We start from the raw sequence: 22,315 nt of genomic DNA on the forward strand, positions 1-22,315 counted from the left end.
TGCTCCGCCCTGGGATATAGATCCTTTGCTCTGTAGAAATAATCCGATCTAAGAGAGAAGAAATACGGTTAACAAGAATTTTAGAGCATACCTTATAAATTACGGAACACAAGTTAATCGGACGGAACTTGTCAAAATTGGCTGGATTTGCAACTTTTGAAATGAGCACCAAAAGAGAGGCAGTGTAAAACCTGGGTAATTCTCCACCCTAAAAAAACTCTACCACTACATCAACCACATCTCTACTAACAATATGCTAACAAGCACGGAAAACACCTGAATTAAAACGATCCAAGCCAGGCCAACTGTCCACTGGAATGGAGCAAATCGCATCATATACTTCCTTTGACGACGGCATCCTACACAGAAAATTATTTTCCTCTTCAGTTACCACCTTCGCCACTAGATCATCAAGATTCTGGAAGTTTTTAAGCATTAAAAACTTAAAAAGTGATACATATGTATGGAGTGGAAAATCTGCTGTAGATCATAACATATAAATTAAGAACGAAAATATGGAGAAAAATAAATAAAGATTAACCTAGTTAGCTAGCTATGTTCCATTACCATAAGCTTATAACGCCATTGGATTCGTTGATTTCGTAATCATCAGCTGCACTTTAAGATCATCGATCACCAATTAACTAATTTAAAGAATACTAGCTAGGATATAATATATAAATATATATATATATATATATATATATAGGTGACGATCTATAAAGGGTGCCTCATTCTCCAAAGTAATTATAATTAAGTTGCATAAGAACTTTTTAATTAGGACAAAACTTTTGCTAATATTAATTAGTCTTTCTACTCGATTCATGAGTCATGCATCATGTCCACAATCATTCGCCCATGAACGAGCGCGCTGCAATTAACGTATTGAAAATCTGATCATGAAGGCTCTTACCACACTGCAGACAAACAAATTAAGATGAACCTTAGCTAATTCGTTTTCCTTTTTATTTTATTTTAAAAAAAATTCAGAGGAGGACAAGGAGAAAGTGAAAAGTGGAAAGTAATGGAAAAATTAGTAGAATTAATTCACTGTTGGGGGTTTTAATTAATAATTAATATAACCTAATTAAATCCCCCACAACTGATCTGACTAAAGGACGGATCCATCAACAAGAACGTGCAGCTAGCTAGCTAGCAGTAGCAGACATGGACCTAATTTTTTTTTTCCATCAAAGTGCTTCATTCAGCACGTTATGATTTGAGGATCTATGATCTCCCGAAAAAGTAAATTAATTCATCGTTAGCCCAACACAACCCATGCACTCAGCTTCTGATCTCCGGATTTCTTTAATTTTTCTCTTCCACTTTCTTCGCACAGAAGCAAAAGTGCAACTTGCAGCTTGTATTTTAATTAATTCTGACTGACATCAGACAATTGGAGATTTTTGTTATAAGCGCATATATAGGTCCACCACTCAAAACCATGCTTTATTCCACTATAGGAAAATGACTATTTCAAGGCTCAAGTACCTGCAGGTATTCATGAATAATTTGTAAAAATAATAAAAAAAAGGAATTAAAAATAAAAAAAAATGGGATCAATGACCCATTAAAATTATATATAACATCAGTGCAAGTGACTAAGCACCATATCTGACATATGTATATATATATAGAGTACTCTTCCTCAAGTTCCGACATGGATATTTAATTATAACATAATTAATGTCACTTTCTTCTCTTAATTAATTTGATAATCTTCTCTTTTTACCGGATACACATGATTCTCCTCGAGGATAATGCTCAAAATGAAGATGTACGTACTGCCCTAGCTAGCTAATTCCTACAACTCCAAAACTGCAAAAGCCAGCCATTCGGCTTGCTGTGCGTTCTAAATTACCCGTTCTGCATCTTTATAATTAGGGTTCATGGTGCCTCGTTACTAACTTCCTGAGCCAGGGCTAGGCATAACTCGGGGAACCAGTTTAGAGGTATTTAGTCTAGTTCTGTGTTAGCGTTCGTGCATGAGAGAGAGATAGAGAGAACATGGGGAACACAATGCTTATTTTGCACCTCTAAACAGACTTTTAGAACGTGATGCACTGGCTGCAATCCCAAAGCTGAAGCCACCATAGAAAGCTGCAGATCAACATTCTACCGCGTCGGCCTTTTTGCTGCCTATTTTCTACTCTCAGAATGTACAGCAGTTGCATTTTCCTAATCCCAATATAGATCAAGCAACGTTAATTATAAAGCTGAACATTTTTGTCACCTTTCTAGTCCTAAGATATTAGGGAAAAAAAAGTAATGTTGCTAATTTAACCAAGAGAATAGGTCAGATTCAATGAATAAGTGGACGACAGTGTCACAAGAATAATCTAAACAAAATCAAGCTAGGCACCAAAACATCACGGAGGCGTCCGGTGGCTGGTCATGATATCTTTGGTCATAATTCCCGATTTCCCATCCCAAGAGAAAGAAAGATTCGAACGCAACACCCTCATATATAATACTATTCCTTTTTAGATTATGACCACAAAATTATCAAAATCGACTCCATTAAATTTAAATTTAATTAGACTTATTTATTTAATAAACTGAATTATAATTACTTATTAAATAATAAAACTCATATCATTTTCAATTCGATTCCATCTGGTATAAATCCGAATAATCAGTTACTGAGTACAGTCTTATGAATTTAAAAAAAAAAAAAAATCGTATCGTATTGTAGGAGTGACATATGGGCTCAAAACAGGCCCTAGAATCTTCCTGTAACGTGACAACCATATTCCGATTATCTTCTCAGGGAACCATAGTCTGATCCGAAGAGCCCCGAGTCCTAAATGGGGCATCATATGCTATGGCCCATATGCTAAAACAATAAGTAGCCTGTGATCACCGTAGAATCAAAGCCATGGCACTTCGCGAACTACAGAAATCTCGGTTGAATAAGCTCACCTCCCTCTTGATATCCTTGCCTCCTTTTTTTTTTTTTTTTTTTTTCCACGCTTTTCCGCCACTAAATTTATTTTGTTCATGAAGAGTGTTACTTCAGAGTTGAAGCTCATAACGTCCTACCAAAGCGATGTAGTCTTGAAATAATAATAACAATAATAATTTTCAAATCTGATTCCGAACCTATGTATTATGTAAGAAGACCAAAGGCATGAAAGTCAAATGAGAGATCAACAAGCCTTTTTTGGCTAGAGATAACATCTTAGACCTGATTTTGTGTAAAATTATCTCATCTCATCTAATCTCATATAATTATTACAATTTTTTCAAACTCTCACACAAAATATAATAAATAATTCAAATTTCTCAAATCTCAAAACAAAAATTATATTAAAAATTTGAGGCTTGCTAAGTACAAGCCAAAGGCATACCAAACCAAGTACCAACACTTACATAATTTTTTTTATTACAAAAATAAAATAAAAGACAAATTTTTTAGAGAAGAATAAGATCCTCTAACTTGCAAAAATTATTTTCGTCTTCAATTCACATTGTTTCATTAAACGAATACCTTATATTTAACATTGGTGCACAAAATCGTTTGCAAGTAGATTTTTTTTTAAACATTATATTATAACAATATTTTATTCAACTTTTAACAAAAAATTTCATCTCATTTCATATGAATTGTGTAACCAAACGAGGCCTAATTAGCTTGACCGACTTAAAAAAAATAGTACAACTCATTTTCACAAGGCTTGGACACTATTGCACAGTCTCCTATATATTAATGTGGAAAACAGCAAAACTCTGATTCAGCTGCTTACCTACATGTGCTTCAGAAATGAATACATCATTAAGGAAACAAAAACCCTAACGACTAAATAAGAAAACAAGCTCCTGAATATTATATTTCAGTATTATACACAGGGGGGTTACTTTAGTTAATCCACTTACCAACCATAGATGGGATTTTCTACCTGCGGAGGTAAGAGATTAAGGTCTTTACAATGCTGTTTGTCATAGTCACGTGTCCCAGGAATTGCTCCGGTACATTGTCTCAGAAATTCATTCCCAGTGAGGCAGTAGTGGGCGAATGCCAATCCTCCATCAACCATGTCGGTCAGACTAGGTAATGACGCTGATTTTTGAATGATCTTTCCGTCATTTCTGCTGGATTTTGCACCATCTTCAGTACTAGCAAGGAATCTGTCAAGCTCAGAATACTCCATAAATCTCTGAGTGGCAGCCTCCCATGAAAGGTTATGTCTTTGCTCGGGAGTAAGTGGCTGGGGCTCACTTGCTAATGCTTCTTTCACTTTGGCAACAAAGTCCTCGGAAGTCTTATAAGTCAAACAGTTGGGAAAGGACCTAAAGAACTCATTTGATGGGTGGTCTGCACAAACTACAAATTTACCCATGGCAAGTGCCTCAGCAGTAGCCGTACAGAGCACATCACTGACACTGGGATTTATGAAGACTTTGTACCTACAAACAGTACCCAACGAAAAACATTTCAGGGATTTTGAGCTCTATCTAAGCTCTCAATGAAATCTGAGGCTTTTATATACTAGAGGAATAAAATTCATAACCCAATAGAGTTTTCCTTTTTAACTTCCACAGAAACAATGACATATGGGTAAAATCGATTTGAGAAGTCCTCCTTACCCGTGAAGAGAGTCATCCGCATGCTCTCTGCCTTTCAGAAAATTGAGATTCAGGTCCAACCTCCTAGCTGCACTCTGAACTTCATGGGCATCCTCTCCATTCCCAAACACATCCAACTTGATGCCATCAAGGTCCCTCTTGTTCTTCGCAAGCAAATCTATCAACTCCCTGTAACCCTTTGCCCAGACCATCTTGCCTAAGAAGTATGCTCCTTTTGAGAAGGCTTCCTGCCCAAATTCCCTTTCTGCAGCAACCTTTTCTCCAATTTTCAGGAACTTAGGATTCACACCATGAACATTGCAAATCACAGACTTTGGTAAATCCTGGGTAGCAGCAGATAGACGAAGAACCTGGATAAAGATCACAGAAAATTTAGTATGAAATGCAATAAACACCCCCAGGATACAGAGAAAATTGTTCAGAAAATCTTTATACAGACATCTTTCTGCTCCTAACCGGTAATGTGCAAGCCAGGCTCCAACAAAGTATACAACGAGAAACAGAGTAAGTTGTAACAACAATGTCCGATTAATAAACTAATACCTTGTGGCAGTAAGCTCTTGTGACCCAATTATTTATGTGTTTTACAAGGAAAGCTTGGAGAGCTCCATTCTTCTCTCTCTTGATATATTCTAAGTAATTTGTGTGGACAATTCCCACAACATGGTTAAATTTATCAGTCCAACGCCTTCCATGATGGTACCAATTCAGGTGCTCTGGTTCTTCCAGGATGGCAATGTCAGCATCCTTGGAAGGGATAAATTGAGAAGTATCTCCAGCAGGTATTATGCTTCTCCTTTCTTTTGAAAACTGAAAAACAATGAGAACAAAGATGTCAGGTATTAATTTAAACATCAGTATGATAAACAAAACTGCATAATCAATTCATCTAGGACCTACTTTTCCAGGATAAAAAGAAATTTTAAAATCAGCCTTGAAGCCAATCCTTTCCTCCAGCCAATTACGGATATATATTTCCTGCTCTTCTGGTGAACTAAACGTTAGATTGCTTGGATAAACTAATTCTTGATCTGATTTACAAAGCCATGGAACCAGTAGTGTGACATTTTGTCTTGCAGAACCCGCTAGATATGCAGCTCGAAACAGTGGATTTACAGCTGTTCCAGTCATCCAAGGAAGGCTAGCAGTTGTGACGATGGCAACATGCCTTTTCCCGTCAGACAGGTCGTGCTTTGCATGGTCTGTCCAAAATCCACCTTCGTAACAATGACCTGTACTTTGGAGTACACTGGCTATCCTCGAATCTAATTCATCATTGATGTTATCATTTCCTAGAACAGAGGATTCTCCGGCAGAGACAGAGTGCAATAAAAGTTGGTTTTTGCGTTTGCTACACAAGCTTTCCACTATCTTATCGCATATATCTGCAACCATATTCAAAACACTATGAAATGTTAAAATATTATCAATAGTGAGTAGAAGCCAGTATGTTCATAGGATATACAATATTCATTGAATTTTTTTTTAAAAAAAATTACACACTATTTGCCTTGCAGTGAGGATAAAAAGTAAAGGGCACATTCAAGAAAGTGAAAAATGTAAATATGTGGAATAACAACCCCACAGATCATCCACACTGAGACCAAGTACTAGCTCAGCACCATAGTTTTCAAATATTGGGCAGTGGTTGTTTTGAATAAGCCAATTATATGTCACATATTACATGTTTATACTTTACACCAAGCTAAAAAAATTTGAAACCAAAAGGGAAATGTATATTTTACAACCATGATAGCACCCTTGGAGGGCAGTTTTCTTCCACTTGAAATATTTATATCTATCTGTTTGATTGATTATTTCCTTTGATATCTGATGCAATTTTTATGTCTAACTGTATGAATGAGTCATAAGATACAGGAGACAAAGCTTGTCAGAGAGGCAAAGAATTGAGAAAATTTTCTGTTCTGCACATAGTTCGATTTTTTTTGTTTCTCATCTTCTTCAATTTTGTATGTATAGTGACCAAAACATCCAACCATAGTATAATTGTTTCCTCAGCTCCAACCGGCTGTGCCCAGAAGTAGATAAAATTTTATTGGCCTTGCAAAATATTTCATCCTCCAAGATATCATGTTGCTCTCAATTAATAAAAGGAAGATGCTAGTACAACTCCCAAATGTGCCCATTCATATATTTTAATTTTTTTTTAATGGTTAAGGAAGTAACTATTAATGAATTTGTATTTTTTTTTATTTTTTCTTAATGATTAAGGATGTTTAAAAAATGCTTAAAAGAAAAAGAAAAAAGAAAAAAACCATTTGCACTGGTGTGCATATTTGGGGTGCACACACCCTCGCATTGTCCTTAATAAAATTGGGTATGGCCACCATAAGAAGAAGTTCCAGAAAGAATTTCCGAACAACCCCCTGTTCTAAGATCCAAACCCGCAGCTAATAACAGATGCATATTAATCGACTTCATTATCTTTTCCTTTGTATGCAACATTCTTGGCTTTCAAAGCAGCAGCAATTATACAAAAGGGCTGCACAATAAAAGACTTCAAAGGAAATCCACCAATCATAAATGAGGAGTGTTACTAAATGATTTTTAAATAATCCTAACCGGTGTTTTGACTCGCATCCAAGAGAACTAAACAAGGGTAAGAATGAACTGAAAATGATTCTTTTTTTCAGAATTTAAAAACCATTCAGTTCACAGATAATTAGATTTTTATTACCTCTACATGATATCCAATGGATAATGACTAAAAAGACAGCATGGGTAAACCACCATCTTCGGCAGAAATTGAAAAGTTTTGATCGGAAAAAGTACAGGAAAAAAAAAAACCTATGCATCTATACATTTTCAAGGTAGCATATTTAAGCAACATTTGAAGATTTACTTACCTCTCCTAACACCAAGTTGATCCAAAAATGGACTGGATTGCCTAACCCAGTATGCCAAAAGTTCTGGCACGTCCAGTGGCAGCACTTCCTATATTAGAAACAAAGGGAGAATTTTCAACATTATTACAAAATTATAGTAATTAATGAAACAGATTAATTTAACCAAAGAAACCAAAAGAAATTATCCAAATGGACACCTACATTTGACTCTCGAGGCTCCTTGCACATTGCTTTCTGCAAAAATTTAAAAAATAAAATGTAAATGAAATTGTCTTAAGATTAGAGAATACAAAATAATCAGACGGCTCGAAGTTAGTACGTTTTAAACAGAATGCTCTCTCGAGTACTACAAAATCCAAGAAAAAAAGTTTCCTCAAATTTAAGGTTCTAAGATGGTTTGAAGTTCTCGGATAATAATTGGAAACCAGAGCTTCCGAAAAGCTTTCAAATTTCAAAGAAATTTTCAGGTCTTCTCAGCTCAGTAAGATACGCTGCATCCCCGAATATTAAATGAAATTTATTTAGCAAACACAGGGGTTCAGCCCTTGAGCCTTCGTAGCTTTGCTATCATTCGTTGTCTCAGCTTTTCGACTCACTCACTAGTTCATTACCGACTTATGAATGAATTAAATTGTCATTATTTATAGACCACGCCTTTTTTCATATATACTGGTTCAAACAACAGAATAAGAGACACCAAAAATCTAACCCGTATAACCGAACCAACAGTAATGTCATCATAAGATATACACATGTGCATAAATTCATGTTCAAAACAACGGAAGCTAGTAAGCAAGAGAGAACATACCAAGCTCGACTTCACTTTCTCCAAAAACTCACTCTTCTTAAACCCGCCGAAAAGCTCCACCGACGAACTCCGCTTCTCGAACTCTCTCAGCCTTGTCTTCAATGCCCGAATTGGCTCCCAATCCCTAGGCTGTGCTTCATCTCCTTCTCCCTGCCCTTTCAACTCCCCCCAAAACTCTCTAAAACTCATCGTATTCCTCTTCCTAACCCTATCAAAATGAATAATCCCGTCCGCGTCCTCCACCTCCGACACAATAGCGTTCTTTATAGCCGACAAATCGATCCGAATTCTCGTCCTCGGGCTCCATTTCTCCAGAACCTTTCTGCTGAAATCTGGGGAAGAGTACGCCCGGCGGAATTCCGAGAGCTTTGGCTGGAGCTTCTTCACGAAATCGATCTCGGCAGGCGGCGGCGGTGATCGAATCGCCGGGACGGAGAAGGGCGTCGAGGCGGAGTTGAAGAAGTTCTCGAGCTCGCGGTCGAACGAATTCGCGAGGATTCTTGAACGAGTTGGCTCGGTCGCGCATCGTTTGGAGATCGGCATCCGCCGAGTCCCGCACCTCTCTCAATCCCTTGGATATGAAGGAGAAAGCGCTCGAAGAGGTGGACGCTTGATTTTCGTTGGCCATGGCGGACTCCGAGGCAAGGTTTTAATTAGGCTTCGAAGGATGTTACCGTTATCGGAAATCGGGGATACCGACTACCGAGAACTGGGTTGCGAAGGTTTCGTTTTTCAGGACGCAAACTTCGAAGGGGAGCCGAGAGGCAGAGAGAAAGAGGGAGCGTGAGAAGATCAGAAGATGATTAGGATTTGGGGTTCTAAATTTTTATGGAAGTGGGGTGTTACACGTGTGCTTCCACGCCGGATGTATGCGTGTTGACGAGTTTTGCAGGTGGTGACGTGGTGCTTGTGGATCAGGTGTCGCCGTATCATTGGGAGGAGGCAGTAGAGAATATTCGGGAGCAAGAATATGCTGGAAGCATCAGGATCCCTGTAAGTTGTTAAAAATGAATATTTATTCAGTCAAAAACGTATTATATGGGAGAATTTAGTTAAAGATTAAATAATCAAAATATTTCGTATTTTAAATTAAAAATATGGATCTTATTTTATTTCCAAATTCCTATTACAACAGTAATCAACAAAATAAAGAAAATAATTAATATTTACTAAAAGTCAAAAAGCAATATTTCTATTTTTTATATTTTTTTTCAAAAATAATTTGGTTAAAAATTATCAAATATAATATACTTTGACCTTCTAGATCATAGAAATAAAGACAGTTAGGTATATGTTGTTAGGGATTTTGCTACGGAAATTACAATCATGAAAAGCATAGTTTCATTCAAAATTGAGTTTGGGATTGTTTTTATTTTTCCAATTTTAATTTTAATTTTATTTTTTTAAGAGTGAATAGAAATGGAAGAATGGGCAAATGGCTCGTGGCCTGCTGCAAATGTGAACCCACCCAAATTTGTCCGGCGTTTTTCGCCACGCGTGTCGCAATCTATTGGCTTTCGAGGTTCACGCACCCTATCATGAAACACGGTCCGTCCACCTTCGGCTTCACAAATATGGACCGTATAGGGCTATCCCAGTGGGGCCTGGTTTTGAAGCATATAGCGGGTCATCCAGCGTTTTCCTTGTTTTGACGCTTGAAATTATGGTCCTTTTTATATTCTTTTTAAGGAAAATGTGAAAGTGATGGATTGATTTCGGGGAAAACAAAGTGATAGGTTTGTTCAAAGAAAAATTATCTGTATAAATTTTAAATAGATAAATTATATATAAATCTTTATTAAAAGATGTACTTCATGTTAAAAGAATTATAAAAAAATCTATTTTTTATTAATGTGACTCGCATTTTTATAAATGAAATGTATGGAATTTATTTAGTTGAAGTTAGTACTTAGTATTACTCTTATTAAAAAAAAATTTATTTGTTCAAAATGAACAATAAAAAATACATATTCCTAAATAAAAAATATATAATAAAAAAAACACGATGCAATTAATGTGCACCACTATGTTCAAAAAACCCGCGTCCAATTAGTTGCAGTAGTATGAATATGAAGTATAATTTACATGCGTGTTACTCGTAAATCTAGTTGCCTAACAAAGATTAATGGCCATTAATTATTCTCTTTTCTTGTTTATTAATAGTCCATTTTCCATCTTTTAATTAAGGTGATGCTACACCCACGTAAAATTCTTACTGAGAATAAAGGCTTTTTTTTTTTTTTTTTTGCTTTTTTTAATCATTTTTTAAACATTTTTAAAAAATAAAAAAAAATCACAAATTTATTTAAAAATACTTCCTTAATTATAAAATAAAATAAATAAATAAAATAAAATTCGGTACAAGATTTCGATAGAATCTTACGTGGAAATGGTATTTTCCTTTATATAAATGAACTTTATTAGATAGAAATTGGTGTGTTATCATTGAACACACTACTTATAGTGTAATTTATTATAATTTTAAAAAAATTAAAATATCAATATTTTTTTGTGTAATTGATGTGTAGTACATCTTTTACATCAACAATATACTGAGTGTGAAAAGTAAGACTTTTAAGTTTTTATTCAAGAGTGGTTTGGATTCATATATAAATTGAGATGATTTGTGAATAATAAGATAAAAGTTAAATTATTTATTATATCTTATGTATAAATTTTAGAAAGTTATTTTGAAATTTAAAAAAGTTGAATTGTTTATTATATTTTGTGTAAAAATTTTAAAAAATTGTAATGATGAGATGAGATGAGTTGAGATTGGGTTACGAATACAAACGAGGCCTAATCGAATTCCCGTAATTTCCGGTTGCTAATGTTTCATCTTTTACCTTATTAGTTAATATGATATGAAACAGGATATTTTCATTTTATTATATAATGTTATGTGCAGTGATTATCTAAGCAATTTAATAATATATCAACTTGTGATAGAGTGAGAATATTAATTTATTTATCAAAGTATCGAACGATTAGCTCAGTTTAATATCTTTCTGGCTCCTACGTTTTTTTCCCTTATTCAAACCAAACTTGGTGATCTTTATGGCTGGTTTTCAATTTAATCATCAAAATGTAGAACAAACAAAGAAAAAAGACAAAAGTCTTAAATGGACAAGTTCTATAGAAGCCCATTTAAAAAAAAAAAAAAAAAAAAAATTTATACATTTTTTAGGTGTAGTATATTTTTTACAAAAACTTATATAGAATCTGTCTATTTTAAATTTGTACAAATTATTTACCTTCACGAAAATTTACTAACAGTATAAATTTTAAAGAGTAATTATACACACATAACACATTTCATAATATATTTTATAATATATATTTTTATAAAATAATATTATTTTTATAAAATATTTTAGTAAATTATCATTCATTTTAACATCGTTGATGTGGACAGTGCAATGAATTAGCACCGTCCCGTGAATTTCCTGTTAAAGCCTCCGTAAATATATCACAATCAAGGAAAAAAATGAAGCGTGAAACTAGAGATGATGATATGACATGACTATCGAAAGGACAGTTATTTTTTTCAAAAAAAAAAACATATGTGACAGTGAATGACGCACTTGAATTCTTTATAATTAGAATATAAATGATAGCAAGGTCACGGGTCACCTATGAAAATATTATTTGTTAGGCAATCTAAGATCTAAAGGTGTCATTAGTGTTATTACGAATACTTTTACCGACAGAATAAATTATCAATAGATATTATAAAATTAAATTTTAATCCCCTAATTTAGCTATAGATATCTAACGTAAGAAAGTTATGCCATTTTTAAATATGAAAAATAAATAATTTATAATTCTTTTATAATCTGTTTACAATTATATATAAAACAGATAAAATCAATTTATAGCAGCATCCTAATTTAGTTACAAATATCTAACGTAAAAAAGTTATTCTATTTCAGATATGAGAAATGAATCATTTACAAATTTTTTATAATAATTTTATATAAAATAGAGGGTATTTTTATAGTATTAAATTTTATATTTTATAAAGTGCTTAATTATGTTTATTTATATAAAATGAGTTGTAACTCATTATAGTTGGGAATATTTTTCGTAAATAAAAATGAGTTGTAAAGCTATAGTGTAATATTTGTCGGCCCAATTGAATCCGGACTTGGATTGGGAATAAAATGGGCTGAGATAAGCCCACCTTGCATCCTGTCTCTCCACACGCTATTCGATGCAACGGTCAAAACTGATGATGCCACACTGAAATCCTGTCATCTCCTTTCGGCTGTCGCTCTTCATCCTTAGCCTCTAAGGCTTCCGTAAAGGGCACAACCGTCATTTGAGAAGAAGGAATCCCACCTTTGAAAGCATTCGAAACCCGCACCGTGGTTGGTTTTTCTAACCGGAATCCAATTCCAAGTGAAAGAAACTTTTTCTTTTGGTTCAAAAAGAGAGGAATGGGACTGCTTTCCAACAGGTATTTTGGTTTTTCTTTTTAAATTATTGAATGATTTCGATTCAACAGATATTATACCCCGTTTGTTACCTGAGAGATCGAAGGACAACGAATTAATTTGATCTTGATTTTGTAAGATCTTAACTGCGTTTTCCCGGCAGCCAAATGGGCCATCAGTGTTATACCGTTTATTTATTGTTCACGCATTTGTATTTTCCGTGGAATATACAGAGTCCAGAGGCAGAGCCTGAAACCAGGGGATCACATTTACTCGTGGAGAGCTGCTTATATTTATGCCCATCATGGTTCTCTCTCATTTTCCCTACTTTTCTTTTTTTTTTTCCTAAAAGAAAAATTCTTTGAGCTTTTTTCTTCGCTCTGAAACTTAATGTTCTGCTTAGCGTAATTAAATGGCATGCTTATAGCATTAACATTGGATTATGCGAATACAAATGCCAAATTTGCGTAATATGACATGATTTTGCATTTGGCTATTCTACTTAAAACTTATTCTCACATTGGATTATTCATATATTAGTCAAAATATTATAAATTTAATAATTTTTTTTTCAGTTTTTTTGGTTCTATTAATTTTTTTTTTTTAATTTAGAACTATATGAAAATATTAATATTATACAATATGAGACTTGGATAAAGATGTGGATGGGTCTTGGAGTGCAGTAAATACATTCTAAATATTTCATACAATACTACTGAAAAAAACACCTCTCTATTACATTTTCATCTAAAAAAAACACCTGGGACGAGCACAAGGTATAAGCATAAAAAAAACACTTGCTCAATTGCAGCACAAGATAGAACCGTAGAGCTACATTTTTTTTTTTTTGGTGGTTGGTAGAACTACTACTTGCCAGCAAATGACTGGGACGAGATGCGTATGGATCTTGGACGATTTTCTCAACCAAAATGCGATTCAATAGTGAGAAGAGAGAGAGTGTTCAAACGGAATAAATAATTGTTTAATAGATTTGGTTGAGCTACAGTGAAGGTCAAATATAACCACAAGAGATGATTTACTATAGCTGAAAGTTATTTTGGTTTACATTTGCATAATTCAATGCGAGTCATTTTTATCTTCTATTAACTAAATTATTCATTTTATTTGCATTTGCATAATTCAATGCCAATGCTCTTATAGGCCTTGTGTTCTTCATTACTGTGTTATGTTTTACCTTAGTATCCCTTGTTGTGGCAAAGCACCAGAGCAATCACACCCACACACATCGATATCAAGACAGACATTGAAACAATTATGCGAAAACATAGGAATCAAGCACACACATGACACATAGAATTTAACATATTTCAACGTGCCCACATCCACAGAGCTACTAGGGATTTATTCCAAAGAAAATTACAATCGCACAGTGAGTTACAAGAGCACCACTCTACTTACACAATCTCAACTCTCTCACTCTAGGGTTTTTTTTCTCTCTCAATATACTCTCACACCTTTGCCTCTCTTTCTGTTTACTCTGATCTACTAATCTGCTAAATCTACTCAAGAGAACAAAAAATTACACATATATATATATATAGAGAGAGAGAGAGAGAGAGAAACAACACTAGAAATCCTAATACGACAAAATTGGGTTCTTCACTCAAGCGAGTGTCGAGCGCACCTCAAGCGAACAGCCAATCGAACATTGGCTTGAGCGGTCTGTCGAGCACTGCTTGAGCAAACACTAGGGTTAGTGCTTTGCTCGAGCCCAACATCACACGCACCTCGAGCGAACAATTTGATTGATATTCGCTCAAGCCCACTGTCGAGCGCACTCGAGTGAACTCACAGGTTGAGCTTCACTCGAGCGCCAGGTCGAGCAAACTTTTTGTGCTTACAAACTAGGCTCCACATACAACCCAACATCCCTGATCTTGAATGTTGAATAATCTATTCGCATACATACATATATTTTATCCAGAGATGCATGATGGATATAAAATATATGGCATTATGCTCAGAATGCACCCGAAGCCACAAGGAGCACCGATCCGGTCGTAGTTAGTGAATAGGTGAGGTCTTGGATTTATTATCCGTAGAGGAGGTGTCATTTGGCTTGCTGCTCATTGGCATTGCCGTTGTTTCCCTTTTACCGTCAGCTATGGAGTTTTTCCATTAGTTTTGTTGTCTAGGCTTCGGTTTATCTTGGGAATATTGATCTCTGTCCCTGAAGTTCGTCATGATTGAGTGTGAATGTGTGATGACACCAATTTATCCTTTTTCCTGTAGCTGTATTGATCTCAGTATATCACATATTCACTTGTGGATTGATTCATTCATCAATTATTGAGATAAAGAAACCTTCATGATGTTCGATCAAAAAAAGTTCTGTGAGAAGATATTTCTCAAGATAAGTGAAGTAAAAGAAAGTGAAAAAAAATCTAATAGAATTAACAATAGTTATTTCACATCAGTTCCTGTGATCCTTTGGCCGCAATAACGAATTTGTAGGAAATTAATTTGAAATTTTCTATGATGCATAATCTCATTCAAAATGCAGGATGGGATCTGGGGAAAAATGTATTCATTTCCATTCTTCCTTTTCTATTGGAGCGTATTTGATGTTACATTCTGCAAGGCTACAAGACTTCAATGTATTCACAAAGTTCTTTAAAAATTATCTGAATGAAAAACAGGTATCTATGTTGGGGACGATACAGTCATACATTTTACTAGACGTGGCCAAGAAGTTGGGACTGGGACTGTGCTTGATGTTCTCTTGATTAGCTCAGGACCAACCCGATCTCATTTGCCTTGCCCAACTTGCACTCCACCAGATGAAGGGCATGGAGTCGTCTCCTCATGCCTGAACTGCTTCCTTGCTGGTGGTGTTTTGTACCGTTTTGAGTATTCTGTCACCCCTGCTCTCTTTCTTGCAAAAGCACGTGGAGGAACATGCACTCTTGCAGTCTCAGACCCAGATGAGATTGTGGTTCATCGAGCAAAGTATCTGCTTGACAATGGTTTTGGTTGCTATAATGTATTCAAGAACAACTGTGAGGACTTTGCTATCTACTGCAAAACAGGGCTTCTTGTGGTGGATGAAGGAAGACTTGGCCAGAGCGGCCAAGCTGCTTCTATCATAGGGGGGCCTCTTGCTGCTGTTTTATCTTCACCGATGCGTCTTTTTAGTACCAATGTTTATGGAATGGCTGCCACAGCTGTTGCTGTCTACTGTGCCAGTAGGTATGCTGCTGACATTGGCTTGAGAAGGGATGTAATGAAGGTCCCAGTAGAGGATCTGACGAGGAGGTTGGCGACAGGCTCACTGCGGGTGGTTGAACCCCAAATTTCAGTTACTCCTTCCCGTGGGTCTCCCCAGCTTCTAACTCAATAATTTATGTCAACCTAATAAAATACGTTCGTGATGTGGTCCAATAATTTGCTGGGACCGTGTTTCCTAATTCACAGGTTGTGTGCTGTGCCCCTTATATCGTGAATGTGGCATTATATGATTTTATTCACTTGTTTTGAATCCGTCATCTTCTCTATCCGTCGCTCTATTTTCTGTCTACTAAAGCATTTTGAAGAATAAATTGGTGTATGAACTTAATCGAGTATGTTTATTGAGATTGAGATTGCTTACACTGATGCTTGCTTATGTAGAGTTTCTTTAATGGTAACTCTAGATACATTTGAATTTAATTCATAATGCTGGTCCAAATGCAAATTTTCTGTACTGACTAAAGACATTAACAGTCGACGCTCAGCACCTACAAAGAATGGCGACAAGACTAGAGAAATAAAAGCTCACTTGCTTTTTAGAAAATGGGCTATGAGATGAGAACCTACTATTCTAAAACGGTACCTTTCAACAAAACCAAACGGTAAATAATAGGGAGCCTAAGGCACCATTCTTTCCATCGATTCCGTAGCCCAACCATTTAGGAAAATGATAAGATTATCCTCTTATTATCCATTTGTTATTTTTTTTATATTTGATTTTTTTTTTTTAACTTTTATTTTATTTGATAGTTAAAAAAGTGATTATTAATAAAATTTTATATTTTTTTAATTTTTTCTTAATGATTAAAGATGTTAAAAAAATATTTAAAATAAAATAATAAAAAAATAAATACATTATAAGTAGTAAATGGATAAATCACTACCCCCTTGGTTATGTACCGCTAAAATATGGTGATGGCTATTATCGTAAGAATTATTTGTCGAAGACAATGTTAACTCCAACATGGAGGAGGCGCCTGGCAAGGCCATTATTTGTTCTCGACTCCGTTGAACTAAACCTAAAAATAGAGGGACAAGCTTAAATTTTAATTAAAGAGCCTGTCATTGTCAATCATGTTGTGCTATTGTAGTTCGGTTAGAGATGCCGGTCATCCTTCCGACAAGGCTATGTTTGGATACTAGAGTATCCTCAACACTTTTCAAGTATTATCGTACTTTTAAAAATATTTCACATGCCAAACAACTTAAAATACTTTCAATGGAACCCACAAACCCACTTCAATCTCTACTCATAGTTATTCACAAACATTCTATAATACTTATCATTATTATATATAAATAAAAAATAAGATCACTATAATATATAAATAAAAAATAAAATCACTATTAAATATAAATAAAAAATAAAATCACTATTATATATAAATTAAAAATAAAATCACTATAATATATAAATAAAAAATAACATTACTATAATATTTATCACTATTATATATATATAAATAAAATCATTATAATATTTATCATTATTATATATAAAAATAAAATAAAATTACTACAATATTTATTAATATTAAAAAATTACTATAATAAAATCATTATAATATTTATTACTAAAAATAAAATCACTATAATATTTATGAGATCCACACATTTTTCAACTACCTACTCAAAAGTCAACAACTCAACATACTTCACACATCCAAACAACTCAAAATACTCTCAATGGGACCTACAAACTCACTCCAATCTCTACTCATAACTATTCACAAACATTCTCAACACTTCTCACTACCCAAACGTACCTTAAACGGAGAATAGAGAAATCTAGTAAGCGCAATAATAAATGAATTTGAAAGATAAACAGAAACAAAATTGTATCATCCATACATCTCGTAATTAGGTTACAGATAAAGAAGACACAGAAGTCCTGTTTTGAGGTTAGAACCCTGTTTAAGACATCTTGATGTTCTCACCAACGTCTCCTGTTGTCAGTAACCCTCCTAGACAAGCAGAACAGCGTTTATACAACCATCATTCTCGGGGTTATTTGTCACCTGAGCATATTTCCCTGCGTTCACCACAAAACAAGTGAGACTTTTTTTTTTTTTTTTTTTGGGGGGGGGGATAAAAGCACAACCAAATCAGAACGGCAATCTTACCCCAGACAACTTTCCCAGCTGGTGTAACCAGACCCAGCTCACTGACATTCACCTGAAATCACAGTAACAGGCGCAACAAACAATGTAAACCCACTATGTTGGACTGTGTTCTATTCTTTATGGGATCCTAAAACACCATCATTTGAAGGAACAGTACCTCAATGACGCTTCCCTTTGTTATCACGCCAAGAGAGGTATACATTGGACCATTAGGATTTTTCTTTACTCCGATTATCTCGAGATTGAAAGTGCATTTGAGTTCAGGGTGTGTCACATGAGCTTTGGTGAACCGTAAACCTGAAGGACGGATGAAGCGCTCGTACTTGGGAGGTTTTCTTGTAAAACCAGGTCCCACAAATGTGGCTTTCGTGACCATTCTCTTCCATTGCTTGGCTGCAAAAGCGTAACAGGCAGAGTATCAGAGGTACTGCTAGAAATTCTGACTGGTGTTTCATATTCAACATAAACAAAACTAACATGCTAGTATATTTATTGTAAGGACACAATAGACTTGGGCACATTACAAGTGGAAGACTTGAGAAATGAACAGATTCGACTCAATAGAATTTCATGCACTCCAGACAAACAAAAGTTCAGAAGTAAGCCAAACAATGAACAATGTTAAAGGTGATAAGAATGAACAATAACTTTCCACCAATCTTCTAGCACTTCAAAATCACATATTACCATAAGCCTAAAACATTTACAAATGAAATTAAGGAGAAAGAAATTTTGACATTAGGAAAAAAAAAACTCAATATCAAGAGAAGATAAATAAATAAATAAATAAAAGATAACGAAAGAGGTGAGTTTGGGAATACTTACTCTTTCGTTTGCCAGTTCTGATCACTTTGAACATTTCATCTTCAGCGACAGGCCTCACCTAAAGAAGGGGCATAACTTCACTTATAAAGTTTATCTGACTAAAGGTAACACAAGTTCCCACTTAAAGGATCTTGCAACATAACCACAATGACTCACTGCCCAAACACATCAGTGTGGGTGCACGCACACAAATGCCAGTAAGAGAATAGAGAGTTGAATAAGTAAAAAACTCCTGGAAGTCCAAAATGGGTGCGACAAAGCAAGAATGTTTATTGTGGTCTTACCTTGGGCAGAGGAACTTCCCATTTCCCAGCTTTCTCTTTCCTCTTTTGCTTAATTGTATTGCTAAGAACCTATAAACAGCATAACGTCAGATTCACACACAGAAAGGAGTGTCTGGAAAATCAAAATTTTAGATTGCATGAGTAAGATACTTTTGCTCGTGTTGTGTTCTCACGATCCAACAGATAGGCAGGAACAGCTCCTTCATGAACATCATCGTCCACCTTGCGCCTGGTGGATGATTCCTCGTGCATAGCCAGTCTGTTTACATGCAAAAAAAGTAACTTTTTTATCCACTAGTAATTATCAACCGTAATAGCAATCCATAACAAGCAAAGATAAGTTTTCTGAGACGGACCAATAATTTATATCACCCATGGTAATTTAACTTCATACAAATAGTAGGAAGGAATGGGTAACGAAACAGCTAAAAGTTGGTTTCCGAATTCATAGTTGCCTGTGAAGTTATTGAACTCTCAGATGCAACATACATATGCTTACATATGCTTGCAGGTTTAAAGTGCTTCCATGAGTATCTAAATCAAAACACAGACCGAGGAAATAGAAACATTTCTACCACAGTGGTTCTAATAAAAAAAAGAAAAGCACTACAAATGCAGAAACCTTCTTATACTCCCAATTTGCTACGCCAAAAAATAAAGGAATACTTCCAACACCAGGAAGATCATATTACTAGTTTTTTGAAATTTTGACCAGTCACAACAAATTCTTCAATCTTTTAGCCATATGGCCTTTTTTTCCAAGATAGTAGAAATTCCATGAGAAAATGAGCCTTTTTTGCCAATTTATGAGTAACAGTACAGCAATATTATTGTAAGTGATAATGAGTTAGATGGGTCCACTACTCTTGAAAGGTTCCATGGCACATCTATACAAACTCATCGAAATTCTCCATGTAGAAAAGCTATAGCACTCAGAAACATTAACATATAAAATGCACAGAAATAGTGAAATTCAGAAGGCGAAAAAACAGAAAATGAAACAAAGATACTAAACAATAATTAAAAATTAGGACTCACGTCTTCTTCATCAGAGCCTTCTCCGCATAACGTTTCTTCGCGAACATCTTGCCCTTAATACCCAGAGCCTGTTCCATTCAAAATTCAACCCCCCCCCCCCCCAAAAAAAAAAAAAAAAGAAAATGTTAATGAATTTTAGCCCTAAGTTGCACAAAAAGAATTAACAATGAAGAGATTGTGGCAAATTCAGAGAACATTATTAACAAAATGAGGAAGGCTAGAAACTGACCTTCTGGGCATATTCAGAGCGCTTGTGAACTTCGCGAGCCTCCTTCTTGCGCTTGCGCTCGAAGTGATCAAGGCGGAAGCCATGTCTCTTCCTGTGAAGCTCGATGTAATCTCCTTGCGGCTGAACGAACAAAAAATAATTTGGAAAACAAATCAGCTATCAGAAAACAGTAGCTGAAACCATAGATAGAGAGAGAGAGAGAGGTTTTCGGGAGCGAACCATGGTGGCGAGGACTCAGACTCGGATCAGAGAGGTTGTGTAGAGAAAACCCTAGTCGATGGTGAGGGTTTAACCTTTTGAGCTTTGTTCGGCGGGTCGGTGTAGGTTGAAAATTCACTGGGTCCATATGAATGTCTGGGCTGTGGACCAAGGCTGGTTCTCAGGGATATGGGCTTTTTATGGGCTTGGGTTATACACCTTGTTATAAGCCCAGCTTTGATTTAGCAAATAACCCTGGACAGATCTGTTAGCAATTGAAATCTATTTTTTTTAAGTCCATTTTATAGGTTTTTTTATTGGGGTTCCCCATGACCCAACCTTCTTCATGTATTTTCGAATTTACTTTTAATTTCAAATTTCTAGGGGAAAAAAAAAATCCCAGGAACAACCCATGTCATTGGTGAGTTATACCTTTTAATGTTTGATTTATATGATAAAATAATGAGCAAACACATAGACAGTATATATTGCATTGCATTCTCTTAAGCAGACCCAAACGCGCGAAATGGCTTGAAAATTATTGGTGCATGTCTGGTTTCTAGTAGTACATATGTCCCCTCCCCAAGCTTGATAGGCCATGGCTTCTTGGCAGATAGCAAGTGTAAGCACCCACCTTCTTCATAACAGTATCTGGCTGGATAAGACTTGTTGCAACATCCACTTACAATAATTGAAAAAAAAGGACCGGTGGTCTTTATTTGACAAGATTATAGCTCTTCCTTCTTTAGTTTGTTTGGGTTGTTGATGTGCTGTCCATTGATGTTGAAATAACAAAGAAGATTATAACCATAAATAGTTTCATCTGTTTGGTCTAGATCTTAGATCTATGAATCATATATGCATTAATCACCAGTATTGAATCCTGGACAAAGCAACCCTTTTAATCCTGCAAGGTACTGTAAGCTTAGCTGTACAGTGGGTCCTGTTTGCTTTTGCGGACTTCACCCTCCTAAGAACACGCGTTCCTTTCCCAATTTTTTTTATGGCAAAAGCATTATATCACCTTTGAAAATGTCACCCTATTTGTGTGGGTTAGGGCGGCATTATCTGTCCATCTCTCCTCTTTCAGGACCGCAGTGTTCAGCTTCCAGATCAAAGTTACCTTAGATACAGCTGCTGCTTTGCAAACGAGACTGTCCGCTAACTCCAGTAAATCTTTATTGTCTCTAATCATACTTGATAATGTGATACATTTTAAATAAGTGCCAGATTGACTATGGCTCGCAGCGCCCAGCATGCTATTCAGTAATCACGCACGCACGGTCGTCTAATGCTAGTAATCGGCATACTGATTGCTGAGCCTCCGTGCGTTACCCGGCCCGCTGCTGATGCACAGCCCTGCCTGGCAACCAACATCTTGCTATACTCTTTATAAAGTTCGCCGAGTTACAGCCATTAACTGAACTACCGATATATATAAATTCCAACTTTAGTACGATTAATATTCCTCGCCCACCAGTACCTGATCACAATGAAGGCGCCGAAACTGGCCTATGCAGTAGGAGAGAAAAATAAATGCGGGTTATTTTCAGCACCGAATACAGTACTATGAAGTTTCGTTTTAATAATTTTGTTCCATCATATCACGTCTCTTCAGAAATTCAATAATAAAACTGAACACGCATGACGATCGAGGATGCAGTTAACAGA

General features: G+C 35.5%; 3 protein-coding genes across 3 annotated transcripts; 1 reads left to right on the forward strand and 2 right to left on the reverse strand.

Moving 5' to 3' along the window:
* Nucleotides 1-3,643: 3,643 nt before the first annotated feature.
* On the reverse strand, nucleotides 3,644-9,081 carry LOC109013528 (digalactosyldiacylglycerol synthase 1, chloroplastic). The gene is given in 8 exon segments (XM_018995658.2): nucleotides 3,644-4,407; nucleotides 4,588-4,937; nucleotides 5,131-5,397; nucleotides 5,488-5,972; nucleotides 7,455-7,542; nucleotides 7,656-7,688; nucleotides 8,263-8,757; nucleotides 8,759-9,081. Coding segments are annotated over 8 exon segments (2,385 nt in total). The 5' UTR covers nucleotides 8,891-9,081; the 3' UTR covers nucleotides 3,644-3,872.
* Nucleotides 9,082-12,465: 3,384 nt separating this feature from the next.
* On the forward strand, nucleotides 12,466-16,307 carry LOC109013529. Its single transcript, XM_018995660.2, has 3 exons — nucleotides 12,466-12,721; nucleotides 12,932-13,005; nucleotides 15,359-16,307. Exons 1-3 carry the CDS (start codon nucleotides 12,702-12,704, stop codon nucleotides 16,057-16,059), a joined length of 795 nt encoding a protein of 264 aa, XP_018851205.2. The 5' UTR covers nucleotides 12,466-12,701; the 3' UTR covers nucleotides 16,060-16,307.
* A 1,429-nt stretch (nucleotides 16,308-17,736) lies between these two features.
* LOC109013530 (ribosome biogenesis protein NSA2 homolog) lies at nucleotides 17,737-20,775 on the reverse strand. Its single transcript, XM_035689510.1, has 9 exons — nucleotides 20,666-20,775; nucleotides 20,447-20,566; nucleotides 20,218-20,285; nucleotides 19,330-19,438; nucleotides 19,180-19,248; nucleotides 18,896-18,953; nucleotides 18,228-18,463; nucleotides 18,071-18,122; nucleotides 17,737-17,979 (listed from the first exon to the last, which is right to left on the reverse strand). Exons 1-9 carry the CDS (start codon nucleotides 20,666-20,668, stop codon nucleotides 17,912-17,914), a joined length of 783 nt encoding a protein of 260 aa, XP_035545403.1. The 5' UTR covers nucleotides 20,669-20,775; the 3' UTR covers nucleotides 17,737-17,911.
* Nucleotides 20,776-22,315: the final 1,540 nt, after the last annotated feature.

This window comes from Juglans regia, chromosome 4 (assembly GCF_001411555.2).
Source record: "Juglans regia cultivar Chandler chromosome 4, Walnut 2.0, whole genome shotgun sequence".
NCBI lineage: Eukaryota > Viridiplantae > Streptophyta > Magnoliopsida > Fagales > Juglandaceae > Juglans > Juglans regia.

Excerpts from the sequence above, each read along its gene's own strand:
- LOC109013529 (XM_018995660.2), top strand. The coding sequence starts at position 12,702 with ATGGGACTGCTTTCCAACAG. Across the intron at positions 12,722-12,931 it reads ATGGGACTGCTTTCCAACAG|AGTCCAGAGGCAGAGCCTGA; the intron begins GTATTTTGGTTT and ends TGGAATATACAG. Across the intron at positions 13,006-15,358 it reads TTATATTTATGCCCATCATG|GTATCTATGTTGGGGACGAT; the intron begins GTTCTCTCTCAT and ends AATGAAAAACAG.
- LOC109013530 (XM_035689510.1), bottom strand. Across the intron at positions 19,439-20,217 it reads AAGGCTCTGATGAAGAAGAC|ACTGGCTATGCACGAGGAAT; the intron begins GTGAGTCCTAAT and ends GCATGTAAACAG. Across the intron at positions 18,123-18,227 it reads CAAAGGGAAGCGTCATTGAG|GTGAATGTCAGTGAGCTGGG; the intron begins GTACTGTTCCTT and ends CTGTGATTTCAG.